The sequence below is a fragment of the Cylas formicarius genome, unplaced genomic scaffold (genome assembly GCF_029955315.1).
Source record: "Cylas formicarius isolate icCylForm1 unplaced genomic scaffold, icCylForm1.1 PGA_scaffold_7__23_contigs__length_41026272, whole genome shotgun sequence".
Classification (NCBI taxonomy): domain Eukaryota; kingdom Metazoa; phylum Arthropoda; class Insecta; order Coleoptera; family Brentidae; genus Cylas; species Cylas formicarius.
Window position 1 is genome coordinate 27,263,032 of NW_026844352.1, and position 18,436 is coordinate 27,281,467.

The window sequence follows — 18,436 nt, forward strand, 5'->3', positions numbered from 1 at the left end:
AATTTGTAGCTATCGATTTCAAAATTGGCACAAATGTAGAGTTTAATTCCCTAACGGAACCTATTGAAATCGGGGGGTGGTGGGTAGGGGAGTAATTTTAAAAATTTAAAAACCGCATGTGCAGGGTCCCGAAAAAAAAATCATTTCTCAAAAACGATATGTACGATCGAAAAATTCTTAAACCAACTGACGCGCAAGATCTGGACAAAAAATCTTTACTCCTGATGTTTTTTTAAATATGTACAGGGTGCGTCGGTAATTTGCAAAAAACTGAAAATTGGGGTCTTTTTGTAATGATAATTGACCATAACTAGAAGGCGGTAATTCTGCTGTCAGTTTTTTTTACATTGCTATATAGCCCGTATGAACAGCTAAAACTTTTGTATTTAAAGTTTTCACACATTGCACAAGGTGTTCGGGATATTTCGTGCAATATTCAAAAACGTCATAAGTGCCAATTTATACAGGACGCATGCACAATTCAAATATATCGATTTTGCGAAAGTTCCATAGTGGTCTGTAGGAGCACGATAGAAAAACAATGTGTCCCTCAAGGACAAAAACCCCGAATTGGCTTCTTTTTGAAATAAAACTCTGGTCCGCGCTACACACTACGAACTTGCCCCGCCCACCTACGATTTTTGATAGGACGAAATTTTGTAATCGAAATGTTTAGTTATAGTTCGCCAATAATATACCGTTTGTACGACATAATCCGGTATTTAACTTTGGTAAACTTTTATAAAGGTCTAACCGCAGGCCGCTTGGGTTCTCTTTGTAACTCTCAATAAATAGATTCGCAATTCCATAATGATGTTAGAAAACCTACTTGGTGTTGTTTCATCGGTAAGATTCCTCGATTTTTATTATTAAAATGTTTATTGTAAATATAAATGGAGGAGTAAATTTAGCTATAAAAAAATGTTAGAATATTAATTAAAAAAAAAGTAATTCTACATCAAAATAATCACTATTGCCACTGCAAGCGTCCCCCACATTAATAATGAATTCTGGCACTAGTCAACTCCTGTAAACATTTTCTTCTTTTACACATTTTTTCCAACTAGAAGTAGATATTTTTTCAACTTCACTTCTAATTAATTCTATTGCTCCAGCACTAAATTTCGGCGAGGTGTTGTTTCTTCCTAAACTGGGTTTCAGCTGTCCCCATATCAGTTCTATCAAATTAAAATTGCTGTGATATGGTGAAATACGGTCAACTTTGAATCTCTCTCCATGGCCATTATACTTCTTGTCAAACATTCCGGTTTGAAGAACTTTCAATAACTGCTTCTTTGTATAGAAATTTTCAAAATACATATCATTTACAGACTTATAAAAAGCACACTAATATGAATAACAGTTTAATAAAGAAAATTTTCCTACTCTTAAAATACAACAGTCCGCAAGCCACAGTTCTTGTCGGCTAACATCTTAAATGCGGCTCTAGCTTGTGGTATACGTGATGAAAAGAGTGGACCCTTCCGCTTTACAACAGGCGGGTCTTAAACTCATTCCAAAGTCAAAACCGTAAAGGTTCTAAGAACGGTATATCGTTGGCGAACTATAACTAGTTCAACGAGTTTTAGCGCTATTACTATAGTGGTATCACATTTCCCACGTAGGTACATAAAATTTTATCAATTTTATGACCCAATAATTTTTCTTTTGCTCAAGTTTATATTTATTAAATTTCCAAGGAACAATGATCTGCATAACAGTGTTATTAATAGTTATTTTTGCGAAATTAATTTAACAAAAATTTGATTTATGTTAAATGTATCCAGAACAACACAAAATAAACTATGCATCAATGAAATCTGAATGAAATTAAAGTGATGATGGTCAAAAAATAAAATTGAAACCTTCCATTCAATACTAGCTTCGTATATCTGAAACTCCTGGTTGGAAATCATAAGCATGATCACATTCCAAAAATGAAACAATACTATTCGATTTAGATTTATTACAAGTATCTGGTTTTTCTTTAACAATGACAGTTGTAATAAAGAGTTTGAAAAATATAAATAACTTAAGTTTCACTTTAAAGGTAATGTAATCGCCTCTCTGTCAAAGGTAATGTGTCCCTCTGATGACGATCCATTTTGAAAAGTATGCCTGTATCTCCCAAGGCCTTATTATATCCTGGTGCATATTGTTCACCCGGCGCCTAAAAAGTGTATGCCAACAATTAAAAAATAAAAAGTGAAATCAAGATAATTACTGTGGCCAAAATCTTGTGGTATTGATCTGCATCTTCCGCGTCGACAAGCAGTTCTGGTGCACCTGTCATTGGAACACTGGTAGAATAAGCCATTAAATTATATTTTTTATCTGCATACCTATAAAATTCAGTAACATACACCTCCATACATTTAAATGCAGAAGTAACTTACAAGTGCCGAAGGCAAGCATAATCTTCTTCTAATTTGAGATACCAATCTTTCATGTGAGGATCCTGGTAATCATACTTATCAAAATCTATTTGCTCAATATCTTCTAAAACAATTTCCAGGTCTCCCTCAACACTCCAATCATAAATTAAAAGCTCAGCATGTTCCCTAAAAAAAGTTCAGTTATTACACTAAAACTAATTTTTACTGCAATGATGTAAGTAAGTAAATGTAAGTAAATTTCTTAGTCCACAATTAACATTTTTCTTGTAAAAATATATATTACCCCATTCGCCTTAAATAACTCTGCTTATAGTTATATTCCATGACTTCCAAATATTTCTCATTTAAAACTTGAGAATTTTTTTCCCAACCAACTGCACGTTTTTTAATATTATCCAAAACATTTGGTACAGGAACATCCAGGTAAATCACTAGATGAGGTCTCAGCAATTCACCGATGCAATTGTCTCTGACTTCATAATATTTTTTTCTTGCTGAAAAATGAAGGCAATGATCATTTTGGACTTTATTTTGGTGCAAAAGAGAATTGCGCCAGTTGGTGAATGCATTGAACTCTCTGACATTTCACCAATCAACTTATTGACTTCTTCAGAACTTAAATGAAACTGGCGAAACGTCAGCAAGTATATAGTAATTGATCAAGTGATGCCGGAGAAATCCAGAACTTTTTTGAAAAATTAAACGAGACTTACCTGCTTTGGAGATGTACCCTTGGCTAAACATGCTCTCAGCAAAGACAAAGTCAGAGTAAACACAGCGATCTAAAACAACACCCTGTCCAGTGCTTAAAATATGTGCTAAGGCATCTATATACTGGGAGTATCTAGAATAAAAATTTAATAAAGGCAAATAGTTAGCAACAGTTTATACAAATACTTTGCTCTAAACTGCTCGATCTGCATTCTGGCAACAAGTTTGTGTCTTGGATTTTTCAAAAAATCCATAACATCGAACGTTCTACAGTCTTCAGGCAACATAGGATCTAATTTCCTCAAGTCATACCCGTAACTGTTAATGTAAAACATATCCAAATTTGCTTCAGGTAAATATAACATATTAAACGTGTTGGCGATTTGTTTCGCTACTTTTGTTTTACCCGCTGCGACAGGTCCTTCCACTACTACAAGCTATCAAAACTGTTTTACGAGAAACTTCGAGGTAAATTATTACCTTAGAATTTTCGTCCAATCTAGCAGAGGTTTTATCGAAAAAGAAATTCAACATTGTAAATTTCTTCTCATTATAGGGCCAGGGTTTCGGTTTCGGAGGCAGTTGATCTAATTTTGAAGTAATGGTGCGAACTCCATGTTTTAAGTGTAAAATCTTAATACTTTTACAACCTCCAAGTTTATTTAAACTTATACGAGCAAGACTACCCATCACCAATGAAGTATAAACCCAAAAACTTTTTGAATTTTTAAATTAATATTAATTTTTACATAACACGAGAGTGTCAAAGATCGCAAATATGGATGAAAAAAATACTTCATCTTTTTCTTCCATAGACCAAATGCACGAGGATAATTGGACCAAACTCAGATTAAATTTAGGAACAATCGCAGAAAAAGAAAACTGTTATATCGATTAAAGCCAGCCCAAATTAAAGTAAAGAACCCTTATTTAAATTAAAAATGCGACAAAGTATAAACGCAGTTTTATTAATATAATCAGTACAAACTCGCACAAATATTAAAATAAGGTACATTTCGGATCTAACCTCACAAACTGCGTTTAATTATGATTTTTTACAACAAATATTCCCTACAACTTAATTTTATTTACGCCTCTCGTTTGATTTTGGCATATATATAACATGCATATATGTCGGTATCACAAATAATACGTTTTCAAAGGAAGGCAATATCAATATAAAATAAATAATAAAGCTCATTGCTCCTTTTTGGTTTCCTTTGGTACAACTTGACGATCACTTCCAGTAGATTGTTGTTCCTCTTGATCAGCTGAGTAGCCAAACTCATTTTTTCTGCTTTTATCTACAGGATAAATCCAACGCTGATAGAGAAACACCAGAAACACTATGTCATCTCGGAAACAACCTATTCTGTACATTGTAGGCATTTTTATAACAAACGCGAACATATCGTCGATAAAAGTATTAAGAAATTTGTAAGTTAACATTCTCCATGGCAAATGTGCAACCGATTTTAGTTTGTAGTTGATAAACAATTGAGGCGTCATCATTATAAATCCAAAAGTTAGCAGGTAACCATAAAGCAAATCCAAAACAAATGAATACCATCCTTTGTGCTCAAGGTATAGTAGGGCATAGACACTATAGCCTGCCAGTAAAGGAAAACATAGCCAAGACAGGTACTTGAAAGCTAATTCATCATATTGTTTAGTACTCGATTCAACATAAGAACCTTTATCATGGAATGTGATTCTTCCATTTTCAAATTTTATGTCTACCACTTTCCATATTTTCCACAATTCTATGCAAAGACCAACAAAACAGGATATCCTTATAAGCATGTTGGTCTCATTATCCAAAACATAGAGTAACACAATGAGACTTTGGAAAACACTGAAAAATACTGATCTAACAGACAACCCTTCAAGAGAGTTTCTGTTATTCCAAAACTGGATATCATTTTTAAAAGCCAATAGTTCAAAGACTGAATGAAATAAAGAAATAACCAAAGTAATTCCGAGTAGGTAAGGATTTGTATCCATAAGAGTTTCCTTTATAGTGTCTTGTTCTTCGTCAGTCTGCTGAGGTTCAGCCTCTCCCCAAATATTAAACATGGTATTCCGCATGGCTTGAGCTGCATATAGTTGCCATTTAAGCAAACTCAATGGTTGATAAGTCAACCTCAACCTCAGAGTATCATTAAGTGGTTTGTAGTCGCGTGCCATATTCCAGAAATCATTTGGGTACAAAATTGGTTTATAATAAGCAAAGTCATCAGTAAATTTTATATACTGATCCAAAGGTGCAGGCACTTGACCATAATTCCATAGAGATTGATCGCAAACTAGATTAATGGTGAAATTTGAATGAAAATGGGATACAATCTTGTCACTATCAATTTCTGCATTTTCTGTCTCACCTGTGAGGAGGTTCTTTGTTTTGCTTGATTTGATCTTTTTAAATCTGAAACAAAAACGTCATTACAAAAAATTAAAGTTAATAACACTATGTTATGCTTAAAATAAGGTGACATTTAATTATTTGCATAACGACTTTAATGTAGGTATTTACCTAATGATAAATTATGTTTACTTTTCATAAAAGACAAAGATGTTTGTAATGAAATGTAATAATTACCTATTAAGCTGTTTCACAGCGCCGCTCATTTCATTGTAGTTGTAATTTTTAGCTTTTGGATCTGGACTTAAACCCCTTTTAGTAACAAATGCATGCAAATAAAGAGATCCATTGTTCCTCAAAGTGTCAGTAATTAGGACGTCTTTTTCAATTTCAAAAATTCCATCCTTATTTGCACCCCCAGTCCAGTCACTATATACAATATCTTTGTACCAAAACAAGTTATGGTGTGAATAGTTACTTAATCTTTCAGATTCAGATAGAAAAATGTGTAAACTTAATGGCATACCATCTCTAAAAATGTTTTTTGCCTGCGTTACTGGTGCAGGACTGTCAGTTAAGTTTGTGACAGGTGGTTTGGGGGCCCTAAAGAAAGAAGTAATAAAATAAATAATAACCATTCTTATGACAAGGGATTTGGCCACTGTTAAAAATGATTCGAGCCTGGAAGGTTGTCTCTGTTGTTGTATGGTACCATTTTGCTGAAAAAAGAAATTTCTATCATCAAAACGTGGCTGATGTTATTGATATTGCTTACGTTTTCCCCGCTAACTGATTGATTAGTTTCATCTTGCGCGATTGGAACTTGATTATGAACCACGGGTGCATTTTCTCTAGCAGTTTCACTCATGGTTTGGTACTTTTTAATAAATAATGTTAATCAAGTTGTCATGTGACAGTAACTTTTGTCTTAAGCTTTTTGCACCACACCACAGAAACGAATTAAATTTCTTGCTTTGACAGAGGAAAATAAAAAGTCATTTGCATGTCTGCTTCTTTACCTACCAGATACAGGTTAGTCCATGGAATCGAGGATGGCTCGGTTGGCAAGGTGTTTCTGCCCTGCCAACTCGACCACAGTAGGTTGTGGGTTCGATTCCCACCATGATTCTTGGTTGTTGTGAAAAATGTTATCGGTAAAATTTTCCTCGGCAGACGCCGGAAAAGTCGGTGGATATCCAATAAGTTGATGACCGCATGTACAATATAAGTTGGACGTTGTGGATTTCAAAATAAGTGTTTTTAAATCAGCGATTGACGTCAGTAATAGACCAATGATCCGAACAGTTGGCCCAACTTGATGTGAAACGTAACAGAAGAAGAAGAAAATCTGTCCAGTTTATTCTTGAAAAGGGAAAGATTTTACTACCCAGTAATCTTGAATAGAAAAGAAACAGTGATTTTGTGAAATCTGAAAGGAATTCATCAATCTCCTTCAGAGCATTGATAATATTGTGCCACTATGGAAGTTGGTTAAGGTTCTCCATTATCATTGCAGTTTTTGGTTATTAATTTCTTTTATTAAATTAGTAGTAAAAACATTGGTAATATACACAAGACGTAAAATTTCTATCATTCATGAGAATGAACTTCGGAGTAACAATTTCTTTTTTTTTAATAGACCTTTATCAAAGATACTGATGCGTTTTAACATTTTAAAGGAACACACTAACTTTTGACTATTTGCCTACAACATTTCTATTCCCAAGATTGCAGAATAGTGACCTTGGTAGAATGGTTGATTGTGTAAAAAGTCTTACATATTGGTAAAAGCTCGAATTTATATTACAGAGATTAATAATATACTTATGGGTTGTACATTACAGATTTACTATAAAATAAATGTGCAGATGCAGTCAACAAAGACACAAATCAGGAAACGTTTCCGGGAGTATTGGGCTACCTAGATAAATAGCAGGATATTTTTTATTTCTGACTTCAATTTGATACCTCCCTGTTCGTAAAAAGTGGCTGTCTACGACAGAATCATATGAGTGGCAGACATATCTGGAAATACAAACCATTGCGAATGGGATGATAAGAACAAAAGTCATGAACTTGCCCAATTCCTACAGAACAATCCATAGAAAAGCTATAACCTCCCCTGCGTAAATAGCCAACAATTTCGTTATCTCTCCATATTGTTTCCAACCCGTAGAGGGCTATGGGATGTTCTAAAGCGAAAAAGCTTCGCCTCTTCTTTGGTCCGATTTCCTCAATCTTCAAAAGAGAAAATCACTGTTCAATTTGTCCCTCAGTATCAGATTTTATTATTTTATTTTTAATATTACAATAACATTATGATGGTAAAACTGTAATATCCCGTATCTGAAAGAAAACGAATTCTAGAAGAGATAAAAAATTTTTATCATTGACAAAAAAGTTAAGGCTCTGAATCAACGATTCAGCCATGTAAAATGGGCTGCCACCATTTCACCAAATAAAAAAGTAAACGGGGTATTGCAGTTAGGGTATCGATTAATATTTTATCCAAGAAGTTCCCTAACAAGTTAGCGTTTCTTGAACTTGTTCGATTTAAAATCAAATCAACATTTCCTCTGACTATTACAGGATTACATTACATAGGACCCGATATATATGCATAGGGTGAGATTTAACTAGCAACCCGTGATATCCATCCCAGGTACAGCAGAGAACACCATACATACTTTTGCAAATACTTATTTACGTAATTAACACCATTGTTTATATTTTGTCTGTAGGCAAGAATAGCATAAATAACTAACCAATCCTGTTCGCGGCTTTTTTGAATCTGTTTCGATCTGTTAGTTTTTTCAAAAATAAAAAAAATTAAAATTTGGTGGACTAAACTTATAATAATCATAAATGACCTGCTAACTTTTTTCAATGCAAATTTTCCTTGATATTGACCAGAGCAGCGGCACAAGTGGGACAACCCTGCCTCTAATGGATTGTCGTCCACTCTGACATCTTCATTCAAAACGTGGGCTTCTAACAAAAATAACGAGTTTGAGCGTACCTTAGCAGTATTATTTCTGAACCCATATCAATTACCTTTCTCTAAACTTAACGATTCCAACGCTCTGAATCCGGCATATGTAATTTTAAAATTTAACTTTTTTCCTGCGTCTAAGATTGAATTAAGTACTGACATGCAGTGACTAACAGGAATGTGAATCTGCCATCCGAGTTCACCTACATCGTTCGTATTGATTATCATACACTCATGAGCGTTAATCTTAAGAATTTCATAACTTAACTTTGATATTGGCGTTTCTATCAGAGGCATAAGAAGTTGATGGCTGAAAACTAATTTACCTAAGTCGCAACACAACATCATACTTATCGTAGGTACATGTTTAAACAATTCATTATAAAAAATTTAGCTGATTGTTCTTACCTGTTTGGACCTTTCAGAGACAAGATTCCGAATTTGTCGCTAACTTCAATCAATTCGCAGTCGAAATTTTGGGCGTTTAATTCTTTTCTGATGTGGCATTTGATCTGGTAACCCGATCCACTGTCCGCTACCACATAATAGCGTTTTCCCTGCAACTAAACGAATATTTTTATAAACTTGTTTTTAAGGGTCGTTGTTGTCTACATTCGGTTGAGCTCCAATAAAAATATCCTCGTCACAGTCTTCTAGGGCAACAACGGTCACATCGGCCACAATCCCTGCCCTTGAGTTTAGTCCTATCGTTTTAGTGATTTTACCAGGCTTTATATTTGAAGTGAATAACCATTGAACAGCTTCTTCAGCATCTGGACCTATTAGAGACATCTTGGTGTAAGAGGATAGGTTAAATAATGCTATGCTGGTTTTGCAGGCTAGTGCTTCTGCTTTTATCTGGAAGTTGCAATAATAAAATGAACAATTGAAAAAAAAAATGAATTCAATTTCAAAGATTTAGAGTAAAGTACACCTTTTCCATTAGAATGAGGTCTTAGTCCCCTATAATTTCACTAGCATGCTAGTTTTTCCCGTTCGTGTATTTTGTTTTTATGGCACTTTTAACTCTTAAGCTTGGTAATTTTGTGTTAATTTCCAATAATATTGAAAAGTTTTTAACCTGGCTCTAAGAATTATAAAGCAATTGTTGGAGATCCATCCCGTAAATTTATTTTCAAATTAAATCCGATTTTGAAGAGTAGAAAAACTACAACTATCATATCCAGTCGAAATAGCGGATAACGATTTTCAAGAAAGTAGACGCTTGACATCACAAATATTTTTAAAATATCATATCTTACCAAATTGTGATGGTCCGAAAAGTCAAATGTTAAATCTTTTCGTACTTCTTTCTCAAATCTTTGGTCAGAGTTTCTTCGATGGTTGTAACAACCGTACCAATCATACTTAATTGCAGGAGCCGTTGTACCATTTGTTAGAAAATAAGCAGGTCTTTCCCATCCAAATACTTGTTCCATTATTGCCCCATTAGCAACCAAATGCTGAAAAAAAAAACGAAAACTTTGGTCGCGTACTTACAAAACACACTGTAGAATAATTTATTCCTCTACATAAATAACGAATAACGTGACTTATCATTTCCTCGTTCCAAGTATGGGCAAAATACCTGATGGAAAGCATCAGTTTTAAAATTACGACCAGCTAGCTTTTGTTCGTGTGGATATACGATGCTGTAATTTTTCGCGTAACTTTCATGACTAGTCTCGGCAATCCAACGCTTGTTCTTTCTTTGTTCAGGTGAAAATCTTTTAACATCGTACGAATGCATGTCAATATTCGGAGATCCAGTTTTAATCCAAACTGCAAGTTGCTCGGACACTCCGCCGCTAAACATCATTCCTCCGGAATTGTACCCGACGTTGTGAAATAGTCCTGTGGTATAATTAAGAAATAAAAATAAATAAGAACTAAAAGTTCAAATTTTCACGAAATTATATATTTTGACATGACAATTGTTTCGACAACACCGTGTCTTAATCAAATGTAATATTTACAAACTGCATGGTACTATATATACCGAAAAATGACCATTAATTAATGTGAGAATTTAAGTTCAATGAAGAAGAGGTATTTAAATCTAATTGATCGTTAAGCAATACATTTGAATGTCTCATTTTGTTAATCTCCATTGTTTAAAATAAATTTAATTTTCTACTTTTTGTGGCTGTATGCAAAATATCAAAAATGTGTTTTTCTATGATTAAGTGTGTAGCATAATTAGAATCCAGACTATTGTTTCTTCAAGACACGTTAATGCGTGTCTTGAAGGATCTACCTGTTTATCCAATATAAAAATTAGGACAAGATCCGCATTTCAACCTGTAGACACCTGATTTTTGAGATTTTGGTTATTGTTTTTCAAATAATTTCCTATTGTGTTGTTAGTTTACTGTTGTCTGGATTTGTTTTTTATTTATAATTTTATCTATAATGGACGGATTGTAGCCGTTGTTCAGTGCAATTTGTTTAATGATATTAAGTTCTTTGTTGTAATTTTCTGTTGAGAGTGACGTATTAAGAAGTCTGTGTATAAAAGAGTTAAATGCAGCCATTTTGTGTGTATAATAGTGATTTGAGCTGTTATGTATGACTGTGTCCGTGTGTGAAGGGTTTATATTGAAAAATCTAATTTGTGTTGCGCTTTCGTAATAGTTAAATGTAAAAAATTTCAATCTCAATTTAAAAAAGAATTCAATTGTCTGTCCGTTCCAACAAAGCAAGAAGAGACATCATCCACGTATCTATACTACCATAAAAAAACTTTTACTTAAAGGATGTTCTAGAATGATATTTTCCAAATTATCCATAAAAATCTCGGCTAACAAAGGACTAAGTGGGTTTCCCATAATCAAACCTTCTTTAGAAATGTAAATCTGTCCATTAAATAAAAAATAATTTTGGTCTAAAGATACTCTTAAGCAATCTAATAAATCTTGTTTCACCAATGGGTTAACCTGTTTCCGAGTTAGGGTGAAATCTACCAAATCTATCACATCCATAGGTGGAATACTGGGAAATAAGTTTTGTACATCAAAAGACAATAGTATTGAGTTAGAAGGGATTTTGATATCTTTAATTTTGTTGATTAATTCAAAGGAATTTTTTATTGCAAATTTTGGTTTAAAATCTGTGTGGAACTTTAAAATATTTACTAATTTTGTTGAGAGTTTAACTGCTAGAGCTATTACATAAGACACGACTGGTCTAATGGGCATATCTAGTTATTCCTATATTCGACGGTAATAATAAAATACATGCTGCTTGTATTTAAGAAAGAAGAGTGATAATAATTCAAATTTTTGCAGCACCCTGCACGTATTGTCATTATACAATAATATAATTGTTCTTTATTTATTGTTTAATGTATGAAAAAGAGAAATCAAAAAATACCCTGCCTGAAAATAAATCAGCAGCGTACTATTTTATAGAGAACAAAATATACCACCAATACCTAGGACGACGTCGGTGTAAATTCATGTGCTCAATTAATTTTTTTTCTATCACTTTTCTTAAAATATTTGGTATCTTTATGATTATCTTTTTAACGAGGCGCCTAAGACAAAAATTTAAAATTTTGTTCGGAATCAATCACCCAAAGGTCAATGAAGTTTCTGAGTCGAACGAAATAAAAATTTCTCTTAATTGGTTTTATCAGATAATTTCTCTATATTTCTTATACAATTGCATTACTACCCGATAAATTTCCATTATTAACTCACCAATAACATTAGGATCTTCCCCTACAACAGGCTTGTGATCCGGCGTAAAGCTTTCTGGGCCGCAAATGTCAGCTTTTATCCCCGTTCGCTCTAAAACGGGGCAAATCTTAACGGCATTTTGATAATGTACCTCAAACAAGCTTCTATCCAATTCGTACAATTTAAAGTTGAAATCTTCTGGAGCCTATACAAAATAAAATTGTTCGATTTTATTGAAGTTTAATCTGGAACAAATAAGGGACCTCATCCAGTATTTCGGGATTCATTTCGTAGCCGCCGAGGGTCATCCCGAATCCTTGAGGCTTAAAGCACACACTTCCGTCGTGACACCTCACTGGCGGTGCCCCTTTAAAACCTGGGATATCGTTGGTGACTACGTAGCTGTGTTTCATTGGCTGAATTGGTATCGCCGTTCCAGCTAGTCTAGCGATTTTATCACCCCATACACCCGCAGCATTTACGATTATATTGGAATTTATGAACCCTGCAATGCAGCATTATAACATCAACTAATTATAGTTTAATTTCCAACTTTGTAAGAAACATGGAAAGTATAGGAGTAGCTAGTGCTGGATTAATAGTAATTTATAAGATGCTAAAGAAAAAGAGGCGACAACGTCGTACGAGATGGTCTTCATAATTATATCTTCCAAGAAGTTGAGATTGGAGCCTTAACAGCAATTTTTTATTGCACGACATCCGAAGCGACGGCGATAGCAGGCGATTTAAAAATTTCACAAGAATGTTGGAGAGTGATTTTTAATTTCTTCTACAGCTCATAAACTTTCCATAAAATAGCACTTTTTTCAAATTATATGATTAATTGTAAAATCCGTTCGGTCGTGTTATACGCTACTAAAAATCCTTTTGCTCAGATGTGTACGCGGCTTTAGCAAGACACAAAATAGTATTGCTACAAATCGGTTTGTGAAGATTACACTTAGTACATATCCTGACATTCAGCACAGATTACAAAACTCTTATCCCGATTAGTTTACTGATCAATTCAATTTTAATGTCGGGCTAGTTAGTTAATACGTTAAATTTTAATGACCATTGAACAGAATGTCTGAGAAAATGCTTGAAAGCACTTTGTTTTTTACTTAACTGCACAACATTTCGGAGACACTGTCACTGTCCTTTATTCAGTGAAAACTAAACTAATTCTGAAGAGTATTCGCCGATATACTAATTTTATCTGTCCATTCGTGACTGAATAAGATGCAGTCAACCCTGAAGTGCAAGGGGCAGCTAGTATTAGTGGGCTTTATTAATGGGTGCCAAATCAAGGATGTTTGCCACGAAATAGGCTTTGCTACCTAGATCTTAACGAATGTTTCGCCCGTCCGTGTATATTTTATGTGTTTTTTGAATCGTACATTTAGAGGACGTTTGGTCAAATATGAACATTTATTGGAACAAAACTTTAATTGCAAAAAACATGACTGCCATTTTAAAGAATTTTGACCACATTACATCAAAAAGAACACAATTTATTTACAGATGTTATATTGGAGTTAGTTATTGGATCTATTATAATAACACCACAAATGTTAAAAAATGAAAAACGTTGTTCCAAAATCAAAAATTTACCTTTATCCGTTTCTATACCCACCACCTTTTTAATACCATGCGTCGACTGGGCGGTTAAAATATTTTTTACTGTTACATCTTCAAAGATCTGTTTTAAAAATAAAAAAAAACATTTACAAAGATTGCTTTTTTTTAATCAGCAATAAAATTTGAACGAATTATTTATCTCAAACTGCTCACCAAACCACCGTAGCGTCGACCACCTTTCGCTAATGCATTGCAATACATGGTAGGGTCGATATATCCATCGAGTGTGGTATACAGAGCTCCATAGAACGCACTGGGTTCTAAAATGGGACACAATTCTTGAGTTTCTTTGGGCGTCAGCAATTTGCTATGGTTTTTGAAGAAATGGCCTATAGTGTGAAGACGTTTGTATTCTTCAAATCGTTCCTAATAACACAAAAATTTACTCGTAGCACTTGCTTTTAAATAACACTTACCCTTGTTCTTGCGATAAATATACCTCCACTATGTATAAAACCGGGATCGACACCACTGTCTTCCTCCAATTTGTTTATGGTTTCGAGAGTATTTCGCAACATTAAAATATCCGTGTCTGAGGGCCTGAGAAGCATTTAATTAATAATACATAGGGTGTTCGTCAATCAAACTACGCCTGTCGCCACATTTCAACAAAAAAATAAAATTTGCTTTATAGACTACAAGTATCAGTTATGTGTTCCTATGATACAGGGCAGAATTTAAGAATTTATTAAATATTTTAGTATTTCCTGCTCCGGAATCAACTAAAAAAATATGGAATGTACATTTGGCAACAGACATAAAAATGTTTGAAAATTATATAATTTTGTTAACATTCAATTTACCCAACTGTATTGTATATAGTTTATTTGTACTTACAATTATTTGTATAAAGTGCTGCATACTTTGCATACTTTTTGTACGACCAATACTTTTTGGGGTGATTATTGCAAAAACAGAATGAATAACATTTATCAGTAGCTGAAACGTCCGAAATGATTGACAAAGTTAACGTATTAAAGTGGCACTTTGTGCACACTTCATCGGTGCATAATTAGGTATTTTAGAGTAGGGAATAGAAAAATGTCATCAGCTTATACCCCGCTAATTTAGATTTCGTTATGCGCTATTCTGGGAAATTAAATAATAAGGAATTATGGTGTCGTAATGTAGGTTTCTTTTAATATTTTTTTTATTTTAGTTTAATTTATTTAAAAATTAGAAAAGAATAAAAAACATTCATTCCTAACAAGATTTTTCTTTTTTTTTTCTCTCACAGGCCCCGTCTTATCTTACTAATATCTTCTTTATTACCTGTTAAATGCTTTTACACCTTTAATCTGTTTTGTAATATCAACTTTAACTTAATTCATTTACTTTTTGCTATCGTTGTTATACCTGAGACTCCATATTAAACCATTCGTATGCCACGTAGTACCGCTTGTTAGCTTGTTTTTCTCCAGTAATATTGTTTTTAGTCCTTTCTTGGATAATTGATAAAATGTAGAACAACCCGCCACGCCTCCGCCTAAATAAAAACTACGATTTTATTACTTTTATAGGATGTCTTATTTTTATACTATAAATAGAAAATCTTCTGAAAATCGTTGAATATTTATATCATAGCTTATGACAGTTTATTTATTTACTTCGTAATTTGTAAAATTTGTTTTGTATTTATATTATATACTTATCAATGTAACATCTGATTTTCGAGAATTAAATAAATACATGTGAAATGTAAACAATTTTCATCATTGAAACTTTAAATGAAATTAGCTTACCGATAATAGTCACATCCACGCTTTCCGGAAGATATCGGTTGGTGCTGTAATATTTGCGAAATATATTTTTTTCTTTATTCCTGAGAACTTTTCGAAAATGCAAATACCGTAGAGCGTGCGGCATGTTTTAGGAATGATACGAAAATTTTTGATATAAATACGTTCCACCGTTTTATTCGTTTCACAGCTACGGTATAAATAGAAATTTTATACGATGAAGGCATTAGAAACAATGTCTTGACTTAAAAATAGTGAAACCCAACTTTTGAGAATTATTGTTGAAATATTCTCAAATTTCTGAATATTATTGTGTTGTGAGGACATCAAAATACTATTTTAACCTTGGTGTTACAATAAAAAAAGTAACCAACCAAGAAAAATCTAATTATATAGCATAAATATATTGAGATTTTTCAAAATTTAGTTCTTGGCTTTTCATGAAGAGGTTGCTAATTAATAATTCTTTTACTTCTTCTTTTACATAGAATAATTAATCATTACTGTGTGAACATTAAGTTTAGTTTGATAACCGTGGTCAATTTGCTATTTTTTCTTAAATTATCTGCATTTGCAATTTTTGCAATTTTGCAAAGAAATTTACTGGGAGTTTATCGAAATTTATTTAACATTTCTGAATTTAATAAATTCATTATTATAATAAATATAAATAATTATTATGATAGATTATTTATTATTTATTATTACGGATTACAGAAATTCCACCACCTGACTGGATCTAAAGTATTAAAAAAACGTGTTTTCTTTTCCAAAATAGAAACTTTATTTTAGTTGCGAATAGAATTTGCTACATGCTTCATTGTCTTCTCGTCGCGTATTTGGGTTTGGTTATACCGATGTATCCGACAACTTCCATTGGCCGGTCACCATCAAAATCGTGGTGAATATTTGTAGTTTGAACTTCCGTTTGAAATCCTCTCGCACTAGCCACCGCGGCTTCTTCGGCTAACTCCGGAGGAACGGATTTTGCAGCCGCTTCAGCGGCTCTGACTGCTCCCGCAAACTTACTCATAGCTTCAGCTTTCGCTAATTTATCGACCGCTTCACTAAGCTCTAAATAAAAATTTGCATTTAATTGTGCATCTCGAGAATTAAACGTATAACTTGCCAGCATCAGGTTCTCTTCTCATATCGGAAACTATTTCAATCTGACTTGCGCTAGCTTCAGCCATCCTTTCCAGCGCTCCCCTAGATAACTTTAACTCTTCTGGTGGTGACGTCGTGGTTGGTGAAAATCCGACCCTGCCTAACGACGTCTCCTTATGTTTTCTAAGTTCCTTTTCCACGGACCTGTCGAACCATTCCATAAGCGATTCTCTGCGTTCCTCCGCTACCTTAGGCTTCTTATTGTCCTCCTGCATGAGCTCGTTTAGAAGAAGAGACTGAGGGTTGCGATATGGTGATTGTCCGGCAGGTAATTGTTCTGTAGCCGTTTGATTAATATTTTGGATGCGTTTCAATTTCGGCGTTCTTTGGTGACCATTCTAGTGAGATTATTTTAGTTCAATTAGTCCATACACAGAATAATATGTGGTGGCTCAAAATACACCAGCTTTGATTAGTGTATTTATCGATACAATAAATAAAAAATCTCAGCGATTTGGGGTAACGTTACCTCGAGATAGAGAGTGTCACTTTTTTAAAGAGATTATATAAAACGTTATGGACTTTAGGAATGGGGACTCTGAATATGATGATAGCGGGTCAACGGAAGCCTTTTTTGACCCTACATAAACCGACCTCTAAGTACTAAATGAGAACCCCATAAAATATTTTGCGCCAACTTGCTGTGGTATTTTTTATATGATTATCATAATTTAAAATTACTATTTTTAATTACATAATATATTTTTTTTAATTATCGTCAGAATCTATTTTTTTTCTAAACATTTTCATGTATAAATATCGAAATATCGTTTTCCGCTTCGTTTGAACAAAAATATTTTGTTAGAGTAGTATAAATCTTATCCTCTTATTTCATAGCTTGCGTAGCTAATATTGAAATTTGAGACTAGATGGTATTTTTTGGTAGGTGGTACATTAAGTACCAAGTTCAGAAAAGTGAAATTTTACTTGAATAAAGTAAAATCACTTTTTTGATTAGGAGCGTACATTATTATTTAATACTTTGTACATAAGTAAAAAAATAATAAAATTTTGTTAAGAGAAAACAATGTTGTAAATGGGCTATTAATTTAAAATCTAAAATTTTGAATAAGTTAATGTAGTTCGTGTAGAAAATCCTTTGAAACAGCATACCTGGTCGAGAATATCGGTTAAATTGATATTATTGGGCATCCAGTTTACATCATAATCTATGTGAGGGCCGTATACTTCCTGTTGGATGGGATACACGCAAGGCCCGGGGTTAGAAGCTCTCCCTGCAACTGGCACTCTGATATGCCCGTAGGACGCATACTAAAACATATAACTGTTCCGTTTGTGTTTGCCTTTGATGCTCAAATGAGTTTCCCGATATCGTAGTCCCACAAAAATCAATGCACCGAATATTATTCCAATGTTATTTAAAACGAATAAACAAATTTTTTTTAATTTTTTTAATTTTTTTTTAAATTTTTTTTTTAATTATTCTTATGAAATATGGTCGTGATTTTTAAATATATATATATATATATATATATATATATATATATATATATATATATATATATATATATATATATATATATATATATATATATATATATATATATATATATATATATATATATATATATATATATATATATATATATATATATATATATATATATATATATATATATATATATATATATATATATATATATAATATATTATATATATATATATATATAGTATATATATATATATATATATATATATATATATATATATATATATATATATTATAT

The 18,436-nt window shown here is 32.9% G+C and overlaps 4 protein-coding genes across 4 annotated transcripts in view; all 4 read right to left on the reverse strand.

The window, feature by feature from the left end:
• Positions 1-1,957: 1,957 nt before the first annotated feature.
• LOC132705030 (NADH dehydrogenase [ubiquinone] 1 alpha subcomplex subunit 10, mitochondrial-like) lies at positions 1,958-3,908 on the reverse strand. Its single transcript, XM_060675441.1, has 7 exons — positions 3,588-3,908; positions 3,294-3,544; positions 3,110-3,240; positions 2,680-2,890; positions 2,397-2,561; positions 2,225-2,342; positions 1,958-2,170 (listed from the first exon to the last, which is right to left on the reverse strand). Exons 1-7 carry the CDS (start codon positions 3,795-3,797, stop codon positions 2,045-2,047), a joined length of 1,212 nt encoding a protein of 403 aa, XP_060531424.1. The 5' UTR covers positions 3,798-3,908; the 3' UTR covers positions 1,958-2,044.
• Positions 3,909-4,064: 156 nt separating this feature from the next.
• Positions 4,065-6,453, reverse strand: LOC132705029 (putative lipid scramblase CLPTM1). Its single transcript, XM_060675440.1, has 3 exons — positions 6,245-6,453; positions 5,707-6,188; positions 4,065-5,532 (listed from the first exon to the last, which is right to left on the reverse strand). The coding sequence occupies exons 1-3, from the start codon at positions 6,335-6,337 to the stop codon at positions 4,305-4,307; spliced, it is 1,803 nt and encodes a 600-aa protein (XP_060531423.1). The 5' UTR covers positions 6,338-6,453; the 3' UTR covers positions 4,065-4,304.
• A 629-nt stretch (positions 6,454-7,082) lies between these two features.
• LOC132705101 (sarcosine dehydrogenase, mitochondrial-like) lies at positions 7,083-15,648 on the reverse strand. The gene is made up of 15 exons (XM_060675534.1): positions 15,525-15,648; positions 15,139-15,268; positions 14,199-14,322; positions 13,936-14,148; positions 13,756-13,843; positions 12,405-12,646; positions 12,163-12,346; positions 10,050-10,315; positions 9,724-9,924; positions 9,074-9,319; positions 8,870-9,024; positions 8,524-8,771; positions 8,348-8,460; positions 7,550-7,707; positions 7,083-7,494 (listed from the first exon to the last, which is right to left on the reverse strand). The coding sequence occupies exons 1-15, from the start codon at positions 15,646-15,648 to the stop codon at positions 7,344-7,346; spliced, it is 2,643 nt and encodes an 880-aa protein (XP_060531517.1). The 3' UTR covers positions 7,083-7,343.
• A 648-nt stretch (positions 15,649-16,296) lies between these two features.
• The window catches only part of LOC132705102 (uncharacterized), a 3,663-nt gene continuing 1,523 nt past the window's right edge, over positions 16,297-18,436 (reverse strand). The window contains exons 2-4 of the mRNA XM_060675535.1: positions 17,802-17,960; positions 16,651-17,026; positions 16,297-16,595 (exon numbers count right to left, since the gene is read on the reverse strand). Of these exons, the coding sequence (XP_060531518.1) occupies positions 16,339-16,595; positions 16,651-17,026; positions 17,802-17,960 (792 nt within the window). The 3' untranslated portion in view covers positions 16,297-16,338. The remainder of the gene's footprint in view (positions 16,596-16,650; positions 17,027-17,801; positions 17,961-18,436) is intronic.